The sequence below is a fragment of the Doryrhamphus excisus genome, chromosome 3, assembly GCF_030265055.1.
Source record: "Doryrhamphus excisus isolate RoL2022-K1 chromosome 3, RoL_Dexc_1.0, whole genome shotgun sequence".
In the NCBI taxonomy this organism is placed as follows: Eukaryota; Metazoa; Chordata; class Actinopteri; order Syngnathiformes; family Syngnathidae; genus Doryrhamphus; species Doryrhamphus excisus.
In genome coordinates, this window is record NC_080468.1 from 18,139,031 (window position 1) to 18,157,672 (window position 18,642).

Sequence of the window (18,642 nt, forward strand, 5' to 3'; positions counted from 1 at the left end):
CAACGTGCGCTCTCAAGTCTTTCCATGTGTTAGTGCATGCTAGCGGCTATAGGGTAACCTGACCTTTGACCTTTGTCACACAGACGACCGGGACGGCTATTAGCATGTTAGCCACGTTAGCTTGAACATCTTTGTCGGCGTGCGTGTGCGTCCTGATTCCACGTAAAGCGACGCCTCCTGTTTCTTATTCAAGACCAAGATGAGCACACACAAAGTCACACACACATGGATGCACACGCACACAAGGAGGAGGAGGGAGGCCCGGGGGCGGAGTTCCAGTCCGGGGGAGGGCTGATGTGGCATCACCTGTGCGACACAACGAGTCAGTGGCTTCATTCCCGCCTTCCGTGGCGTCTCAGCAGGAAGGAAGAGCAACCTTTGGCTTTCGGGAATGAAGCCGGCGCACCGAAGCTTCCCGGCGAGCGCAGGCGTCCCCTCGGCGTGAAGCCCCAGCAGGTCACGTCGGCGATGTCGATGGGTGCGACGGCATGGCTGCCGCTGGCGCGTGCGGCGGCCGTGGGGTGGATGCCGGTGGCCAGGGCCCCGATGCCGGCGGCCCCGCTGGAAGCGCAGCACGGCAAAGGCGGCGTGCTGGTGCTGAACGTGAGCGGGATCAGATTCCAGACTTGGCGGGACACATTGGAGCGGTACCCCGACACGCTGCTGGGCAGCTCCGAGAGGGACTTCTTCTTTCAGGAGGAAAACCACGAGTTCTTTTTCGACCGAGACCCGGACCTGTTCCGACACATTCTCAACTTCTACCGGACCGGGAAGCTGCACTTCCCGCGCCAGGACTGCATCTCGGCCTTCGACGAGGAGCTGACCTTTTTCGGCATCGTCCCGGAAATGATCGGGGACTGCTGCTACGAGGACTACAAGGACCGGCGCAGGGAGAACCAGGAGCAGGTCCAAGACGAGGAGGAGGCCGACGCCGGCCATGAGCAGGTCTCGGCGGACGTCAACTTCCGGGAGTCCATGTGGCGCGCCTTCGAGAACCCGCACACGTCCACCACGGCGCTGGTCTTCTACTACGTGACGGGCTTCTTCATCGCCGTGTCCGTGCTGGCCAACGTGGTGGAGACGGTCCCGTGCGGCGCCGGGGTCAGGGCGGCGCCGTGCGGGGAGCGCTACGAGCTGGCCTTCTTCTGCTTGGACACGGCCTGTGTGATGATCTTCACCGTGGAGTACGTGCTGCGCCTGGTGGCGGCGCCCTGCCGCTTCAAGTTCGTGAAGAGCGTCATGTCGCTCATCGACGTGGTGGCCATCTTGCCCTACTACATCGGCCTGGTCATGCCCGAGAACGAGGACGTGAGCGGCGCCTTCGTCACGCTGCGCGTCTTCCGCGTCTTCCGCATCTTCAAGTTCTCGCGCCACTCGGCCGGCCTGCGCATCCTCGGCTACACGCTGAAGAGCTGCGCCTCCGAGCTGGGCTTCCTGCTCTTCACCCTCACCATGGCCATCATCATCTTCGCCACCGTCATGTTCTACGCCGAGAAGACCTCCAAAGCCTCCGCCTTCACCTCCATCCCCGCCGCCTTCTGGTACACCATCGTCACCATGACCACGCTGGGGTACGTCACTTCCTGTCCTTGGCTCTCGTGGCGTGTTTCCTTGTGCGTGTGCGCGTGTCTGTATTGCGTGTGCGCGTGTCTGTATCGTGCGTGTGCGTGTATCGTGTTTCTCCGCCACGCCGCCCTAACATTTATTATTTAGTCACATGACCCACGCTGCTGAGACATGATCACCATGACACGCACACACATGCTAATGGGGCTAGCATGATGCTGAGGTTTCCGTGGTAACGGGGCGGGGGCGGGGTGATGTCAGGTGTGTTCAGGTGTCGCCTCCAACGTGCGAGGGCTCGTCTGCACACGTGTTGCGCAACAACGTTGCATCAGCGCACGCACGTGCCGTCACATGACCCTGGTTAAAGATGGCCACCGGCGTCCTTCCTGCAAACACTAACACGGGCTCGTGCACGTTTCCCTCGTCGCAAAGGTCAGTGTGCACGTGAGCGTTGGCCCGTCACGTGACCTTTTGATCCTGCTTCTTAACCAGAAGAATACGAACAATCACTGGCGATCGTTCGCGCACATGCTGTCTTCAAAATAAAAGCACTTCCTTTGTTGGAAAGGCATTTATTTTGGTGACTTACCTGATGATGCAGCAGGGGGCGGAGCTTCGATCGACTCCAACGGAATACTCACGTCAGTGCACTTCAACAAGTGTACTGTATACACTGTGCACTTACTTGATGGCCGCGTAGTGTTGTTCCAAATCCACGCCTGTCAGTACACACTTACTCCTTCAACTGCAGGTGGCAAGTGTGCACTTACATACAGAAGTACACAAGTGTGCACTTATATACAGAAGTACACAAGTGTGCACTTACATACAGAAGTACACAAGTGTGCACTTGGTTTCAAAATAAAAGCTGGGTGATGCTAGTCCGTTAGCACCTTGGGGATGATCATTCCACTTCCTCTTTCCTGATGGATCAGTGAATGTGACGTGATGAAAGAAGAAAAGTGTGTTGGGGTCAGAGGTCAACGGTAAGAAAGGTGCCTAGCAGGAGGAAGGGGAGGAGCCTGACCGACCTGTGATCCCGTGCCCCAGGTACGGGGACATGGTTCCGGGGACGGTGATGGGCAAGATCGTGGGGTCCATGTGCTCCCTGAGCGGCGTCCTGGTGATCGCGCTGCCCGTGCCCGTCATCGTGTCCAACTTCAGCCGCATCTACCTGCAGAGCCAGCGCGCAGAGAAGAGGCGGGCGCAGAAGGTGAGCCGCTAGCTTAGCTCCGCTAGCTTAGCTCCGCTAGCGAGTGTGACGTCACCTGCGGGAACGCGTGCGTGTGTTTCGCCCACAGAAAAGTCGTCTGGCCAGAATTAGCGCCGGAAAGAAGGCGGGCGCCAACGCTTACCTGCGCCACAAACTGCTGAGCGAAGCTGACCCCGAGGTAAGACCGGCGCTGCTCATTGGGCGGCCGTGCTGCATGACGGACGCTGATTGGTTCTTCTTCTCGTCTTGGTCCTGAGCCTACGGCTTGCGTTCTTCCTTCCCGGCGTGCTAATGCGTTGGTGGTTTGTGTGCTGTTTGGACGTCCCGGGACGCCCTGAGGGTCAAACTTCTTTTTTTGTCTCCGCCCTGAAGGCGTCCAAAGAGGCGGGGCAGGCGCCGGCGTGCAAGGCAGACGGCGGCATGAAGGCGCAGCACCATCACCTCCTGCACTGCCTGGAAAAAACCACGGTGAGTTCACGTGCACGCTCACGTGCGCACCTGGAAAGGTCACCGCTTCCCGTTCTCGTCCTCCAAGAACCACGACTTTGCGGACCCCAACACGTCGGAGTGGAGCTGCGCCCAGGAGACGCCGCCGAAGGAAGCTCCCGGCGCCTCCTCTTCCCCATCCCCCACCTTCTCCACCTGCTGGACCCGCAAGACCTTTGACCTCTGTCGCTCCACCGGCAGCCATGTGCAGGTCTGCGTGCCGCAACCTTTGACCTACAGGTGGGAACTCATCCTCTGCTAATAACTGCTGTTATTACACATGATTATGACTATGATTATGACTATGATTATGACTATGATTATGACTATGATTATGACTATGATTGTTACTATGATTATGACTATGATTGTTACTATGATTATGACTATGATTATGACCATGATTATGACTATGATTATGACCATGATTATGACTATGATTATGACTATGATTGTTACTATGATTATGACTATGATTATGACTATGATTATGACTATGATTGTTACTATGATTATGACTATGATTGTTACTATGATTATGACTATGATTAAGACTATGATTATGACTATGATTATGACTATGATTATGACCATGATTATGACTATGATTATGACCATGATTATGACTATGATTAAGACTATGATTATGACTATGATTATGACTGATTATGACTATGATTGTTACTATGATTATGACTATGATTATGACTATGATTGTTACTATGATTATGACTATGATTGTTACTATGATTATGACTATGATTGTTACTATGATTATGACTATGATTGTTACTATGATGATTATGGTCAACACACGTCCAGCATTTTAGGAGGTGCAGGGCAGTGTACTGCACCTCATGGCAGACAGGTGGCAGCAGAGAGACAAAGACGTCCTGAGAGCATTTGGATTGTTGTTGTGGGGGTTTTTATTTATTAGTATTGTTCAAAACAAATGATTAAATATGACATTCTTTCTGTATGTTGTATTCTTATGGTCGTATATTTACTATCATTCATTATGACTTTCTATTATTATTATTATTACTGTATTCCTTTTGTGATTTTTATGATTTCATGACTTCATTAATGATTTCCCTGCCGGTCTTTCCGCCGCAGTCGTTCCAGTTTGAACGCCAGGTTCCAGGAGGCGGTCCCGCTGAAAGGCGAGCGGCCTTCCGTCGGCAGCCTGACTCCGCTCGCCACGACGGAGCGGGTGTCTGAGCTCTGAAGGTTCCGTCCCAGTAGGGGTGGACAAGCTGAAGGTTTGGACTCAAGGAAGCTGCCGGCTTGGCTAGCCGGCTTGGCTAGCCGGCTTGGCTAGCTGGAGATAATGACAACGCCCACGCTAGGCGTACCCCATATGATATCCATATATTTCATAGCTCCTGTACATGATGACGTGTCATGGAAGATGAATTCTTTGTGCTTTTCTTGTGGAAAGTTTTCAATAAACGGAAGTCAGTGTCTCAAGCTGTCAGGTGTGGGGGCGGAGCTTTCATACTTCCTGTATCAGCTTCCAAGAACCAAAGGCGGGTCTCCGTGGCGCTCGCGCTCCATCTCACACGCGCTCTGCTGGTGGGCCGGAGGCGAGGCCTCGTGAGTCGCGGGCGTCAGCGGGGAGTCCGTGTGCAGCTTGTGGCGGTAGTGTAGCGCCCACAGCAGAGTCAGCGTGAGCGCCATGGCCAGGATCTGGGCCACGCCCATGGCCACGCCCAGGAAGCGCAGCAGCTGCAGCGGCACGCTCCCGCGAATGAAGGAGAAAATCTTGGGACCGCAACCCTGAAAGAAAGGGCGCCCGTCACAAAACGGCGCCAACGGGGCCTCCCGGCGGGGGGGGCTCACCTCCTGGTGGAGGTCGCTGAGGTCGTGGCGGTGGGCGTGGCCGGCACATCCTGGGTACTGATTGGAGCAGCACGAGTCGGGCGGCCACTCCATCTCCGTCATCTCCAGCCAGTCGGTGAAGTAGATGACTCCGCAGCACTGAAACTGGAATCAAACACACAGCTGGCCTCACTTGTGCGTGGGTGCGTGGGTGCGCGGGTGCGCGGGTGCGCGGGTGCGCGGGTATGACCTCTGTCTGGAAAGCGTTCCAGGTGTGCGTGAGCCACTGGTGGTGGTGATGGCCAAAGTTGGACATCCGGAACTTCAGGCTGATCATGTCGGAGCGCTGCACGGGGGGCTAAACACACACACACACACACACACACGTGCACGCGCACACACACGCAGTGTCACCTGTCTGCTGATAGCGCACGCACGTGTGGGTGCGCGTCACCTGCTCGTAGGTCCAAACGGCGCTGGCCAGCTCCACGCACAAGATGAGCATCAGGCTGCCGAAGTACTAAAACACACATCCGGCGTCAGGACACCCGGCCCCGCCCCCCACCTGCCAATCAAGCGAGGAGTACCCATGACAGCAGCAGCAGGTCGCAGCGCAGCGTGCCGCACACGCCCAACATGGCCACCATCAGCAGGAAGCAGCACGCCAGGACCAGCACCGGATGGACCAGCGGCGAGAAGGTCAGCACGGCCGCCTCCTCCAGCCTGGCACACGCACACGCACACGCACACGCACGCACGCTCAGCCAGGATCGCTGGGGTTCGGCGCCGTCGGTCCACACTGACCTGGTGTGGGCCGTCAGGGTCAGGACGGCGTTCAAGGAGTCCCGAATCCACGCCGCCACTCCCAGGATGCACGCTGACATCAGCTGCGGACACGCACGCGCACACGCCGCAAATAACATGTGACAATGTCGAAATGCGTCGTGCACGTGACCGGTGCGTCACCATCCAAAGTTGTTGAAAGTAAAAGTAAAAGTCCAAATACCCAGAAGAGCACGTTGAGCGCGTAAAGCAGCACGCGCACGCAGCGCACGGCGTCCTGTCGCGCCATTTGGCCTCATCCGGCTCGGGGGACCGTGGCGGCAAGCCGGTTCGGATCGGGCCGGTCCCGGTACCGGAGTCGAAGCCTGTCAGACGCGCGCACGTCCTCTGCCGGGGAATCCGACAGGTGCGCTCTCGTGTGGCCCTCCTCTGCGCATGCTCGCTGACACTTAAAATAGACGCGCTCTGCTCGTGCACGGGGAGGCAGGATGTCCGTTCTCGGATGGGGGGTGGGGTTCGGGCTTGGAGGAATGTGACCCAAAGTAACTCGATCCTCTTCAATCGGACTCGTGACGACGCCGCGATCTAATTTGTTCGACTTTTGGGGGGTTAAAGTTTCTCAGAGTGAATTCTTAGGACGAGTCGAGGAGTGCTGTTTTAACACGTCACGTGACTCCAGGCCTTATAATATTCATTCGTTCATTGGTTTTCTACCGCTTATCCTCGCGGCGGTCGCGGGGGTGCTGGAGCCTATCCCAGCGGTCCACATCCCAGGGCACATAAAGACAAACAACCATTCACACTCACAGTCATACCTATGGACAATTTGGAGTGGCCAACATGTTTTTGGAACGGGGGGGGGGGGGGGGCAGGAGTACCCGGAGAAACTCCACCACACAGAGATGGATTCGAGGAGGAGGAATTGAACTCTGGTCTCCTAGCTGTGAGGCCTGCGCACTAACCGCTCGCCAGCCTGCGTTAAAATCGCGACTCACACAAAGTGCAGCGCGTCTTTGTTTTGAAACTGCAACTCCCATCATGCCTCTGCGCCTGTTTCTACTTGGACCAATCACGGCACAGACTGGCGCGTGAGTCACCACTCTGACCTCACATGGAGCTATTTTTTCCCGAGCGAGGCAACGGCTGACGGCGCCATCTTGAAAGACACTATTTGTATCATTAAACACGTTAAAGCTCCAATTTGGCGCTATGTTGTACCTGGAGGATTATCTCGAGAGTGAGTATCTGACTGTTAGGAGCCGTCCGAGTTGCCAACAAAGCATTTTGTTCATTAAATGTGTCTGATTTGCCGGCGTGTGTCTGTCTGACATTTAGCCTAGCCGAGCTAGCGTGGTAACCGTTTTTTTTCTTGGTGTGCAGTGATCGAGCAGCTTCCCATGGACCTTCGCGACAGGTTTACGGAAATGCGAGAGATGGACCTGCAGGTCCAAAGTACGTGCAGCACGAAGGCAGTCGACCACTGCTACTACACTCCGACCCAATCGCACCGAAACTACTGAAATCTTGGCTTGCTACGCACTAGCAAGCTAGCACATCGAGTCGCCGGCCAACCGAACTTGATTGCACACACAAACAAACCTCTGCCACCATGGCGCCTCCTCTCAATGCATCCATCTGTTCCTGTTCACCACGTCATCACCCAGCCTCATCATTGATTATCAAGATTATTGATCCTCGGGTCGTTGGCGTGTGTGATTGGAATTGTGGGACACATCAAGTGTTTTTAAACATTTGCAGATGCGACTGACCAGCTGGAGCAGAAAGTGGTAGACTTCTTCGTCAACGCCAAGAAGAACAAGCCAGAGTGGCGTGAAGAGCAGATGGAGGTCATTAAAAAGGTGAGACGGTGCCTTGCAGCTTTGACATCAGCGCCCGTATTCAAATGCGTGTTTGTGTTTTGTCAGGATTATTATAAAGCCCTGGAAGACGCCGATGAGAAGGTCCAGCTGGCCAATCAGATTTATGACCTGGTGAGTCCAAAACTAGTGATGGTGTTCTCAGTGATGACGTTTCAGGAACTAATAAGAAAAAGAAATGTTGGTGGAACATTTGCAATAAAAGCGACTCGGCTCCAGAGCGCTACCCTTCTCTCTTCAGCTGCTGTGGTTCGCCGGCCACACAATCCAGGTCTCGCCCCCAAATGTGCATTTTCACTACTTGGGTGACTGGGCGACCCCTTGGCGACAGCTGGAGTGACTACACTGCTACGCTAGCAAGCGTGCTAGCCTGTCGTAGCCTGTAATGTTTGCATCTCATGTCGCATATGGTGCCTTCAAGGACCGCTGAACAAAGTGCAGCAAAGTCCTATAAGGAAGCATTTTAGCCCATGTACTCATGTTTCCATCCCAATACACACAGCATGATGTAGGGACTCTATAGAACTGCCAGGGCACGTTGGGTACGTAGTGCTATCTTGCTAGGTGCTAGCATGGTAACTGTTGGCATCTTCGCTCATTTTCTCATGTCTAAATGTAAATATAGCCATGGCCTGATGTAGGGACTCTATAGAACTGCCAGGGCATGTTGGGTACGTAGTGCTATCTTGCTAGGTGCTAGCATGGTAACTGTTAGCATCTTAGCTCATTTTCTCATGTCTAAATGTAAATATAGCCATGGCCTGATGTAGGGACTCTATAGAACTGCCAGGGCATGTTGGGTACGCGGTGCTATCTTGCTAGGTTAGAACTTTAGCTCATTTCCTCATGTCTGTGGAAGCTGGTGCTGACATAGCCAAGCAAATGTTAGCGTCTGAAGTCAAAGCACACAAATGTGGTGCCTTCAAGGGTATAGAAACTTGGGATGAATGACCTCTTTTCTGCGTGGGGCAAGAAATTGCGTATTTTGGTGCAAAATATTGGCAGTTTTGTGGTGTAGTTTATTCTGCCGCCACTAGATGTCACTTGCCTCCTCTGGTTTGGTGCTCAGGTGGACCGGCACCTGCGCAAGCTGGACCAAGAACTGGCCAAGTTCAAGATGGAGCTGGAGGCGGACAACGCCGGCATCACAGAGATCCTGGAAAGACGTGAGTCAGAGAGAGAGAGAGACCGCCACGCTGCACTCCGCTCACTTTGTGTTTTGTCCTCCAGGTTCTTTGGAGATGGACAGTCCGTCCCAGCCCGTCAACAACCACCACATCCACTCCCACGCCGCCGCCGAAAGTGAGTCATGCTCGTGCAACGTTGCCACCTCTTTGTCTGGGTTTGTTGATTGGGTTTCCGTGGCAACAGAGAGGAAGTACAATGCCTCCATGCACCACACGACGGAACACATCCCCGAGAAGAAGTTCAAGTCGGAAGCGCTGCTGTCCACGCTGACGTCGGACGCCTCCAAAGAGAACACGCCAGGTGCGCAAAATGCCCCCCCCCCCCCCACCGGCGTCCTGCCGCTCACCTGCCGCGCCTTAATTGTCGTTCAGGTTGTCGCAGCAACAGCATGCCGTCCTCGGCTAACAGCATCTACAGCGTCAACTCCTCACAACCTTTGACCTCGTATAGCCTCAGCTCCCTGCCCACCGGGCCGGGGGCGGGGGCCGGCGCCATCACCATGGCGGCCGCGCAGGCCGTGCAGGCCACAGCACAGGTGAGGTCACGTGACGGGCGAGGCGGCGCAAGCTGAGGTGGGAGGTTAAAGTGCGTGCATGTGCAGATGAAGGAGGGTCGCAGGACGTCCAGCCTGAAGGCGAGCTACGAGGCCATCAAGAACAACGACTTCCAGCTCAGCCGAGACTTTTCCTTGTCACGTGACAACTCGCCATACCCGTCTTCCGCCCTGGCGTCCACGCTCACGCAGACACTCGCCCCCGCCGCCGCCGCCTCCGACTCCCGGGGCCGCAAGTCCAAGTAAGATGGCCCCTCACAGAGCCTGACTGGCGGCACGCGGCGGCGTTCATCCTGTTTGTTTTCCAGAAGCGGCGTGAAGTCTTCCAGCCATCAGTCGTCTTCATCTTCGTCGTCCTCCTCGCTGTCGTCCTGCTCGTCCTCATCGGCGTTGGCGCAGGAACTTTCCCAGCAGGCGTCGGTGCTGCCAGAGGCCGAGGCCAACAGCCAGGTGGACTGGACCTACGACCCAAACGAGCCGCGCTACTGCATCTGTAACCAGGTCAGACGCTGCCATCTTGTCCCGCCCCTCGGCCTGCGCTGATGCTGCGCTGACGCTGTGCTGACGCTGCGCTTCCTCCACAGGTGTCCTACGGCGAAATGGTCGGCTGCGACAACACAGATGTACGTCATACACGTAAGTCCGCGCTCGCTAGTGCCTTATGCTAACGTGGGCGTGTCCTCTAGTGTCCCATCGAGTGGTTCCACTACGGCTGCGTGGGTCTGAGCGAAGCGCCCAAAGGGAAGTGGTTTTGTCCGCAGTGCACGGCCGCCATGAAGCGCAGAGGAAGCCGCCACAAGTAGACGTCAAGGAAATAAAGTCCACCTTTTTAACAGAATAAAAGTCTCCTTTGTTTCTTCAAAGATCGTTCCTGCTTTGTTTTCATCCTCTCAAACCGCCACGTGGCACGTCAGTTGGCGGCTTTGGCCCCGCCCCCTCGACTCGGCAATTAGACCACGTTATCTTGTGTGCGCGTGGTTTCCAGAAATAGCCGAGGGGAGGGGCGCGTGCACGTCCGAACTCGTGAACGGCGAGAAAAGAAAGGAGGAAGCCCGGTTGGATCAGAACCACTAGTTCTCCGCGCCGAGTGGGCCGCTCCGCCGCCGCCACGGTTCCGGTGGCGCTCCCGGTGGATCTGCGCTGTCAGCAAGAGGAGATGAAGATGATGAAGAGGAGGAGAGGCGTCCCGCGAAGATGCTGAGCCGCCGCCGCCGAGGCCTTTCCGGTCCGCTGCTGGTGCTGCTCGGGGCGGCGGGCTGCCTCTTCTACCGGAGCCTCCCCGGCCAGCGTGCTCCGTCCGGCCCGCAGCGAGCCGCCCAGGAGCCGCCGGACCTCCTGACCGAGGACACGCGGAAGCTGGTCCAAGTCCTGGAGGGGCTGCGGGTGAGTGGCGTGCATGTGTGAACTTTCCGTTGAGTCCTCGGGCGTGCACGTCCGTCCAACTTTGGGGGGGGGGGGGGATCATTTTTTGTCAAACAGCAAGTCGGGCACGTGACGGGGGGGGGGGGGTGTGAAGTTTGACTTTAGCTGTGTGTTAACGGCTATCGTTGTTTCCCATCAGATGTCCCGCAGGATAAGTGGGCGGCGCCGGGCCTTGGTTCTGATGGGTCCCCACGGACACGCCGACACCGAGGCCCAGCTGTACCGCAGAGTTCTGCGCGACTTGGACTTTGAGATCCACGAGTCCACCTGCCCGGAGACCAGCGGCTTTCTGCGGCACGGTCAAGGTACGGTCCATCTTTCGGTGATCCATGGAGATCCGGGAAGCTCGTAGGCCTGATTAGTTGACCAGTTCTAAAAGCAGCCTGCAGTTGATTGACAGGCACGCCTGCTCACCCTAAACAGGTAAACACATGTGACCTTTGACCTGACACAACAAAGAAACTCCAAATGTTTCAGGAACAACAGCAGCTGCTGTGTGTGTGTGTGTGTGTGCTGTCGTCATGGAAACCCTCCCAGAAGTCCAACCACTCCGATGGATCCAAATTGCTTCCACATGTTCCCACCTTCAGTGCAGCTCTTTTGTTTTGACAGGCTACTTCCTGTTTTTCTCTTGCAGCAGCCAGAAGGTTCCAGACCACACGTGTACGCCATAACGTGCTCCTCAAGTCAATCGGTGACGAGAGGAAGAGGATGTTGATGTTTATCTACCAAACCACCACAGACCATGACTTCCTGTGTGTCGCCATGGTTATAGGGGAAAGTGGGTGGAGCCTGCTGCTGTGTTTGAGCTCGTCGGAGAAGAGCTGTCTGCGGAAGGTCGCTTTCTCGCACCTCGGGTCACATCAGAGGGTGAGATCACATGGACACAGGCCAGCCAGTCACAGCCCACCCTGGTGTCACATGATGCCCGTCTGTGTGCGGCAGGTCAACCTGCGGCCCGGCCTGGTGGAGGCGCTGTCCGTGTCGGAGCTGTGTCAGCTGACAGGTGAGGGACCTCCCAAGCGGAGTTGAAATGGAGGTCGTTGGTTCCGCCAAGTCCGGCTCCACGCAGCATGCTGACGCCATGAAAAAGTAGTTTAGCGTGAGCGGTGCCTTCAGGTCCACGCATCTTTTTATTGGCATTGAACGTGATTCACACTCGGCAGTCTGAGGACAGGATGTGGGAGGGTCCACCCCTGTGGCTGGGGTGCCAAAAGAAAGCTCGGGGGATGGACCAGTTTCGGCCCCAGTTCTCAAGGCTGAGGATGCCCAGGGATCGCATGGAAGTCAGGAACAGTCCCCCTGGATTTATCAGCCTGGGGTGGTGGGCCCCCTTTTCAAAAAGGGTGAGCTGAGGGTGTGTTCCAACTTTGGGGGGTCTCACTCCTTAGCCTCCCTGAAGACATCTATTCCAGGGTGCTGGAGAGAAGGGTACAACCCTGGCTACAGGCGCTATGTGGTTTTGGTCCTAGTTGTGGAACACTGGACCAGCTCCACACCCTTGCAAAGGGACCGCGGGGGACATGGGAGTTTGCTCAACCGGTCTACATGTGCTGTGTGGACTTGGAAAAGGCCTTAGACCGTGTCCCTCCGAGGACGCCATTGGTGGAGCGCTACCACGTGCCATCGGGTCCTCGTAGAACCGGGCCAGGAGCCTGGTTGGCATTGCCAGCAGGAAATCATTCCAGTCCCCATCAAAGCTCCTCTCTGATGTAAGAGTCTTCACTCTGTCCTTGAGCTTGTTTTCCTCTTGTCTGTCAGTGCCTGGATTACCCATCATGCCTCCTGCTTGTGGCCCCGCCCACCAGAACCAGACCTCCCCCCGGGGCCTCGTCAGAGCCGCCAGGTGCGCATGCGTGCGTGTGCGTGTGCGTGCGCGTGTTTAACGCCATGTTCCAACAGTGCGTCGTCCGCCATGGAAGCCGGCCCGGTGGGCGTGGTCAACACGTACGTCGTAGTGACCTCCGTGAGGCCGCTGACCGCCTTCCTGCATGACATTGCCGTGGTGACAGCCAATCAGATGTCGAGGGCCACACGGGTAACTGTCGGGTGAATGTGGGCGCGCCGCAACCCCCCCCCCCCCCCCGGCTGGTCAGCACTGTCCCCTGCTTGCAGCTCGGCGGCTTCCTCTCAGCCAAGACTTCCCAAGAGGCTTTGGAGCAAACCAAGGGGGTCATAGGTCAGGTGCTGGAGGCGGCGGTGTCGGCCAGTGGCGAGGCCGAAAAGCCGACCAGGTAGACACGCAGCAGGTGGGAGATGGCGCTCGTGATGATTGACAGGTGCTGTGTTTCAGGTGCGTCTTGTGTTACCAGCTGCTCACCTTCACGCTGCTCTTCAGCGGCTCCATCACGCCGCTCGTCACTCAGGTGCCACCTTCTCCACTTCCTGTTCCCGTTGAAGTTCACCAGAAGGTCCAGCAGAGGTCAGCGTGTCCTCTGATTGGTCTGTCCGTGTGCAGGTGGACGCTGGCTTGACCTTATCGGCTCTGAGTGACAGGGACTTTGACAGACAGGTCACCAGAGACCTGATCCTGGAGGACACGCTTCGCTTCCTGTTGTCCTCGGAGACGCAGCCGGACGATGAGCAGGTGAGGGTCATGTGACCGGTCGGCCCGTCCAGAGACCAGGGTGACGTTTGTCCCGCTGTCAGCGTGTCTTCGCAGAGGCGAGTGGCGTCAGGATGCCTGCGGACCAGTTTCTACTTCTGCGGGACTTTCACGGTCACATGATGGCGCCGTCCCCCTTCCAGCCGGTAAACCTTGGCCAGGGCTTTTGTCTCCGAGCAGGAAGTGGTGTTGACGTGTGATGCGTGCAGGTCTGTCCCAGCGTGTCCAGGTCCTGCGCCGCAACCCGTCTGTCTGACGTGCTGCTCGCCGTGGTTCGCCATTACGTCGTCGGCAGGTGAGGCTCCGTCTCTTCTGTCAGCGTTCCGGTCCGCGTGCTAACGAGATGGTCTCGTGCCACAGGGACGACCAATCACAGGCCTCGGCCAATCGGACCGCAGGTGAGACGGCGCCGTGGTGTGAGCGATGCCGGCGTTCCGCCTCGTGATTGGTTGCCTGCACTTTCAGGTTCATGCGTGGACGCCCGCCTCCGACAGATCTACTCCGACCCCCCCTTCACGCTCAGCCCCCCCTTCAGCCCCAACGTGAAGGAGTACCACGCAGACGTGACCTTTGACACGCTGACCATTCAAGTCCGCGCAGAGCCCGCCGACGCCGGCTGCGGCGTCCGCCTGGACGAGCGGCGAGGGCCCAGGTGAGACGGGTGCCGGCCGCTGACCTCACGCTGACCTCACGCTTCAGGGGGGTGACGCGGTCCCTTCCACAGGGTGTCCACCGTCTCCGTCGGCCTGGGACGCAACCGCATCAGCATCCTGGTGACGGACGGCGGCGAGACAGTGGTGGCCGTCTACACTGTTCACGTGTTCCGCGAGGGCCGGCCCAGCCTGCCCATGTTTGGAGATCATGTGACCTGCGGCTACGTACAGGTGAGTCAGCTGAGCAGCCCGCAGGAAGTAGAGCAGGCACAGGAAGTCCTGCTTTGTCTTTTTTATTGATACGTTTTGAAAATCTGTCCAGACTCAAATCGTCACTGTGCGCGTGTGCACGTGTGTGTGTGTGTGTGCACGCACATGTGTGTGTGTGTGCGTGTGCGTGCACGCTTGTGTGTGCGGTTCCGTTTGAAGGTTCTGGCCGAGTTGAGGTATGAACAAGAAAATCCCTGTTAAGTTTTCTTGTGTCACTTTGTTGCGAGCTGCGGCACCGGCCTGCAGAATGTGGCGCCGCCATGTTGAAAGTGGCGGCGGGCGCAGCAGAAGAAGAGGAGGAGTGTATGCTGGTACGGATCAGAGAGCGTGTGCGTGGTTCTGGTGTGTGTGTGAGGCGGCGGGTCGGCTCTGAAGTCGGGGCCAGACGTGGCGGCTCCCATGCTGAGCTGGTTGGGTTTATTTGACCTTTGACACCACCCGCCCGAGAAGAAGACCTCCACTTAGCTTATATTAGCTTAACTTAGGGCCGCACGGTGGAAAAGTGGTTAGCATGAAGGTCACGCAGTCAGGAGATTGGAAGACCTGGGTTGGATTCCCCACTCGGCCATCTCTGTGAGGAGTTTGCATGTTCTCCCCGTGCATGCGCGGCTTTTCTCCGGGTACTCCCTGGTACCCCCCCCCCCCCCCCATTCCAAAACCATGCTAGCTTCATTGCCAAATTGTCCATAGGTATGAATGTGAGTGTGAATGGTTGTTTGTCTATATGTGCCCTGGGATTGGCTGGCCACCAGTCCAGGGTGGACGCTGGGATAGGCTCCAGCACCCCCGCGCCCCCCACCCTAGTGAGGATAAGCGGTAGAAGATGGATGGATGCCCAACCTGACCTTCCAAAATCCAAAGATGAAATGTCCTTTGGTTCTCTTTCAGGATTGTGGACTTAGGGTTCTTCCGGGTCGTTCCTGTGGTCTGGAACCATTTTCCAGACCGCCCGGCCCACTTCCTGCCTGCACGTCCGGACACGCCGCAGGTGCGTTCCCACCTTGACCTGCAGGCGATCTGCTGCTGATGAGGTGTTTGTGTCAGGTCGCTGGCTGGTTCCGTGTCTCGGCTGTTCCGACACCAGGACCTGTGATTGGCGGGAGGTTGCCTGGCAACCAGACGGCTGTTCCCATCCGGTGGTGGAGCGCCCCCTGCTGCAGGAGTGTATGACACATAGGAAGGTGAGGTCTTATCCATCCTCCCTTGCTTCCTTGCTTCCTTGCTTCCTTGCCCTATCGCTCCCTGCAGGTGTTATTCCTCGGGGACTCGACCAATCGGGGCATGATGTACTTCCTGTTGGAGCGGCTCAACTCCAGCTTGGTGGACTGGGTAAAGTCCCATGACACGCTGGTCTACAAGAACCTGAACCACGGCCGCACGTGGGTCAGCTTCTCGTATTATCCTCAGTTCTGGTTGGACCACAAGCAGCGGCCCACCTTCAAGCAGGCGCTGACCCGGCTGCTCCGCAGGTGAGGAGACGCCATCTTTCTCACCTTTGACCTGTTTCAATGTGGCACATGCGCACCCCGAAGGTCAGGACCTCTGACGAACTCCAACTTGACCGTGTTGGTGGTGGGCGGAGTCCAGTGGCTCAACACCAAGCACCTGCAGGCGGTCCGCGACGTCCTGGACAGGTGAGCCCTTCAAATGCTGTCCTCCAGAAACCGCATCACTCGGGTGTCCCCCATTGTCCTCAGAGAGTCCCTCGGTGGAGTCCAAGTGGTGGTCAAGTCTTTGGGGATGGGCTTCCATCTTCCCGTGGACGGGATCCGATCTCGCAGTCCGGTCTGTTCTGCGGTTTGTCATCCTGGTCGCCGTGACGACATGTTGGAGCTCCTTCTTCTTTGGCATCTTTCAGAAGGAGATCCAGCAGCTGTCCCGAGAGAACCAGGACATCATCTCCGCAGCAAAGCATCATGCCTTCGAGGTGATTGACACCTTGGCCATCACCGTGGGTCGGTACCAGGACTTCCTGCCGGGCCGATGCGCGTGCCACTTCCACCAGGTGAACGCCGACTTTCTGTCTGTCCCGCCGTGCGTCCGCCATCCCGCACCAACACTTGTCCCGCTCGCCAGGTGGACAAGTTCCGGACCGATCCGGCCCCCCGCACGACCCAACGTGGCAGCCGGCCGGACGCCATGGACCCGCCCTCAAGGGTGGGATCCTATCACGTGACAGGAGCCGTCAACCAAGTGTACACTGACATCCTGCTCAGTCGCCTGTGTCCGAGGACCTAAACTCACCGAGAACATCCAGAACGGTAGACCCGTGGGCCGAGACCATCTAGTACATAGGACCTGGTCCCATGGACCCAGACCGTCTAGAATAGTGACAGACATACAGTTATGGATCATCACCAACACTGACCTAGAAATAGATCTAGTAGACACCTGAGCCTAGAATATCCACATAGACCAAGACTCACCGAGAAACAAGTAGACATGGACCTGGACTCATGTAGCTCCATCATCAGGCCTCTGGCAGTGTGCCATGGCTGCAGAGCTGGGACGCGGGAAGACGGTCATTCTACGTTGTGGAAAGATCCTCAGCGTTACCCAACGTCCGGCGCAGATCCCGCGGGCCGTCCGTCAAGACAGGGGCCGGTCCTGGACCCAAATGAGGCCTGGTCTCCTTCCGTTTAGACTTTGCCAGGAGCATCAAACCCGGGACTTTGAAAGACGGAACCTTGACGGTCCAGATGGCTTCCAACGTCGGCGCCGTGACAAGGAGATCCCACCTGGATCTGGGACCACATTCTACTAGCTAGTTCCGATCAGAGGAAGTGGAAAATACTCACTGTACACCGTGCACCGTGTGGTATATACTCTACCTATACTGCACTCTTCTTTCTAGCTTGTGTTTTCTAACTTGTAATACATATATAGTATATAGTATATAGTATATACTTATACTGTAATACAGGCTCAGGCAAAACCATCAGACACATTTGTAGGTGAAATAGAAGGCAAAGAAAGTAAAGAAAGTAAAGAAAGGATGTGTTTTTCATACGACGCCATCGGTTTTGCTTTCTTTTTCAGTTGCCATCCATCAATTGGACTTACTTTTGCTTTCTTGACTTCATTTGGCTTTTATGGAAGCTACCAATGTCATTGAGATGATGGTTTAGCCCGACCTCCACCTGCGGGTGGAAGGATGTGTATGACTGATGTATATGACCCATGTATTTGCTGTATAAAAGTACATTATACAAGTACATTATAAAAGTACATTATAAAAGTATATTCACGTACGATATTGATGCCGGGTTGCGCCAAGTCAAAGATTCTTTCATCTTCGGCAGTTGGGTGCAAACTTTCAGCTCGGTCACGTGACTGCCATTAGCGCCCGAGCGCCGCGTTGTGACGTCACCGGCTTCTGACACCGCGCCGGTCCAATGAGGAGTCCCGCGGACCGGAGGGCTCCTTCTTCACCCGCACGCCGTCGGCCTCGTCCGGGATTCGCCTCAGGATCGGAACCGGCGGCGGCGCGGCGCTCCGTAGCGCGGGAAGCCGCCGTGCAGCCTCTCCGGGCGCACGCGCAAGACGACGATGGAGACGAGCCGGGTCCGACGCGTGTGCACGGTGACCGTGCTGCTGCTGTGCGTGTGCGTGTGCCCGCTGAGCTGCGGGGCCAGCTGGATGTGAGTACCGCGCGCACGCGTCACAAAAAAAAATATATATATATATATGCATAAATAATAACTTGTAATTATCATTCATTACTACAAACATTTCTGATAACTAATATTTATTATGATTTCTATTCCATAGATAGCATTTTTAAAAATGAGTAATCATCATAGTACTTCTGCTACGATCTGTAATCCTATAGGATTACTATATATAGTAATCCTATAGGATTATAATCCTATAGGATTACTATAGGATTACAATCCTATAGGATTACAGATGTTGCTCTACATCTTTACAATAGTATTACAAACTATTAGAATACTTTGTAATATTAGTATTGTATTGTAGTATTACAAAGTATTCTAATAGTTTGTAATATCGGTATTGTATTGTAGTATTAAAAAGTATGATAATACTTTGTAAGATTAGTATCGTATTGTAGTATTACAGAGTATTAATACTTTGTAATATTAGTATTGTATTGTAGAATTACAAAGTATTAATAGTTTGTAATATTAGTATTGTATTGTAGTATTACAAAGTATTATAATAGTTTGTAATATTAGTATTGT

At 55.6% G+C, this 18,642-nt stretch overlaps 4 protein-coding genes across 8 annotated transcripts; 3 read left to right on the forward strand and 1 right to left on the reverse strand.

Moving 5' to 3' along the window:
* The first annotated feature begins 396 nt into the window (after positions 1–396).
* kcnd2 (potassium voltage-gated channel, Shal-related subfamily, member 2) lies at positions 397–4,706 on the forward strand. The gene is made up of 6 exons (XM_058067467.1): positions 397–1,571; positions 2,617–2,779; positions 2,868–2,957; positions 3,152–3,247; positions 3,315–3,505; positions 4,382–4,706. The coding sequence occupies exons 1-6, from the start codon at positions 469–471 to the stop codon at positions 4,491–4,493; spliced, it is 1,755 nt and encodes a 584-aa protein (XP_057923450.1). The 5' UTR covers positions 397–468; the 3' UTR covers positions 4,494–4,706.
* Positions 4,182–10,518, reverse strand: tspan12 (tetraspanin 12). The gene is made up of 7 exons (XM_058067493.1): positions 6,093–10,518; positions 5,891–5,973; positions 5,674–5,809; positions 5,541–5,606; positions 5,337–5,444; positions 5,108–5,251; positions 4,182–5,044 (listed from the first exon to the last, which is right to left on the reverse strand). The coding sequence occupies exons 1-7, from the start codon at positions 6,156–6,158 to the stop codon at positions 4,775–4,777; spliced, it is 873 nt and encodes a 290-aa protein (XP_057923476.1). The 5' UTR covers positions 6,159–10,518; the 3' UTR covers positions 4,182–4,774.
* ing3 (inhibitor of growth family, member 3) lies at positions 6,834–10,350 on the forward strand. The gene is made up of 12 exons (XM_058067479.1): positions 6,834–7,106; positions 7,250–7,321; positions 7,628–7,728; positions 7,795–7,860; positions 8,816–8,912; positions 8,977–9,048; positions 9,118–9,234; positions 9,306–9,469; positions 9,536–9,729; positions 9,796–9,988; positions 10,072–10,110; positions 10,174–10,350. The coding sequence occupies exons 1-12, from the start codon at positions 7,079–7,081 to the stop codon at positions 10,288–10,290; spliced, it is 1,260 nt and encodes a 419-aa protein (XP_057923462.1). The 5' UTR covers positions 6,834–7,078; the 3' UTR covers positions 10,291–10,350.
* On the forward strand, positions 10,502–17,662 carry cped1 (cadherin-like and PC-esterase domain containing 1). 5 transcript variants are annotated; one of them, XM_058067428.1, is made up of 21 exons: positions 10,502–10,870; positions 11,049–11,214; positions 11,547–11,779; positions 11,855–11,915; positions 12,671–12,755; positions 12,812–12,947; positions 13,025–13,143; positions 13,203–13,331; positions 13,418–13,496; positions 13,559–13,660; positions 13,724–13,809; positions 13,875–13,912; positions 13,980–14,166; positions 14,239–14,398; positions 15,326–15,425; positions 15,482–15,618; positions 15,686–15,906; positions 15,970–16,071; positions 16,135–16,222; positions 16,296–16,442; positions 16,514–17,662. In XM_058067428.1, the coding sequence occupies exons 1-21, from the start codon at positions 10,682–10,684 to the stop codon at positions 16,673–16,675; spliced, it is 2,727 nt and encodes a 908-aa protein (XP_057923411.1). In that variant the 5' UTR covers positions 10,502–10,681; the 3' UTR covers positions 16,676–17,662. The 5 variants fall into 5 exon arrangements, with proteins under 5 accessions (XP_057923411.1, XP_057923412.1, XP_057923413.1 ...); XM_058067429.1 differs by having other exon boundaries at positions 13,203–13,275; positions 13,368–13,496; XM_058067430.1 differs by having other exon boundaries at positions 11,685–11,779.
* Positions 17,663–18,642: the final 980 nt, after the last annotated feature.

Excerpts from the sequence above, each read along its gene's own strand:
- kcnd2 (XM_058067467.1), top strand. The coding sequence starts at position 469 with ATGTCGATGGGTGCGACGGCATGGCTGCCGCTGGCGCGTGCGGCGGCC. Across the intron at positions 2,958-3,151 it reads TGAGCGAAGCTGACCCCGAG|GCGTCCAAAGAGGCGGGGCA; the intron begins GTAAGACCGGCG and ends TCCGCCCTGAAG. Across the intron at positions 3,248-3,314 it reads ACTGCCTGGAAAAAACCACG|AACCACGACTTTGCGGACCC; the intron begins GTGAGTTCACGT and ends TCGTCCTCCAAG.
- tspan12 (XM_058067493.1), bottom strand. The coding sequence starts at position 6,158 with ATGGCGCGACAGGACGCCGTGCGCTGCGTGCGCGTGCTGCTTTACGCG. Across the intron at positions 5,974-6,092 it reads CGCTCAACGTGCTCTTCTGG|CTGATGTCAGCGTGCATCCT; the intron begins GTATTTGGACTT and ends GCGTGTCCGCAG. Across the intron at positions 5,045-5,107 it reads TCAGCGACCTCCACCAGGAG|GGTTGCGGTCCCAAGATTTT; the intron begins GTGAGCCCCCCC and ends CCTTTCTTTCAG.
- ing3 (XM_058067479.1), top strand. The coding sequence starts at position 7,079 with ATGTTGTACCTGGAGGATTATCTCGAGA. Across the intron at positions 9,049-9,117 it reads CTCCCACGCCGCCGCCGAAA|AGAGGAAGTACAATGCCTCC; the intron begins GTGAGTCATGCT and ends CCGTGGCAACAG. Across the intron at positions 9,470-9,535 it reads CCGTGCAGGCCACAGCACAG|ATGAAGGAGGGTCGCAGGAC; the intron begins GTGAGGTCACGT and ends GTGCATGTGCAG.
- cped1 (XM_058067428.1), top strand. The coding sequence starts at position 10,682 with ATGCTGAGCCGCCGCCGCCGAGGCCTTTCCGGTCCGCTGCTGGTGCTG. Across the intron at positions 15,619-15,685 it reads AGTGTATGACACATAGGAAG|GTGTTATTCCTCGGGGACTC; the intron begins GTGAGGTCTTAT and ends CGCTCCCTGCAG. Across the intron at positions 16,443-16,513 it reads GCGCGTGCCACTTCCACCAG|GTGGACAAGTTCCGGACCGA; the intron begins GTGAACGCCGAC and ends CCCGCTCGCCAG.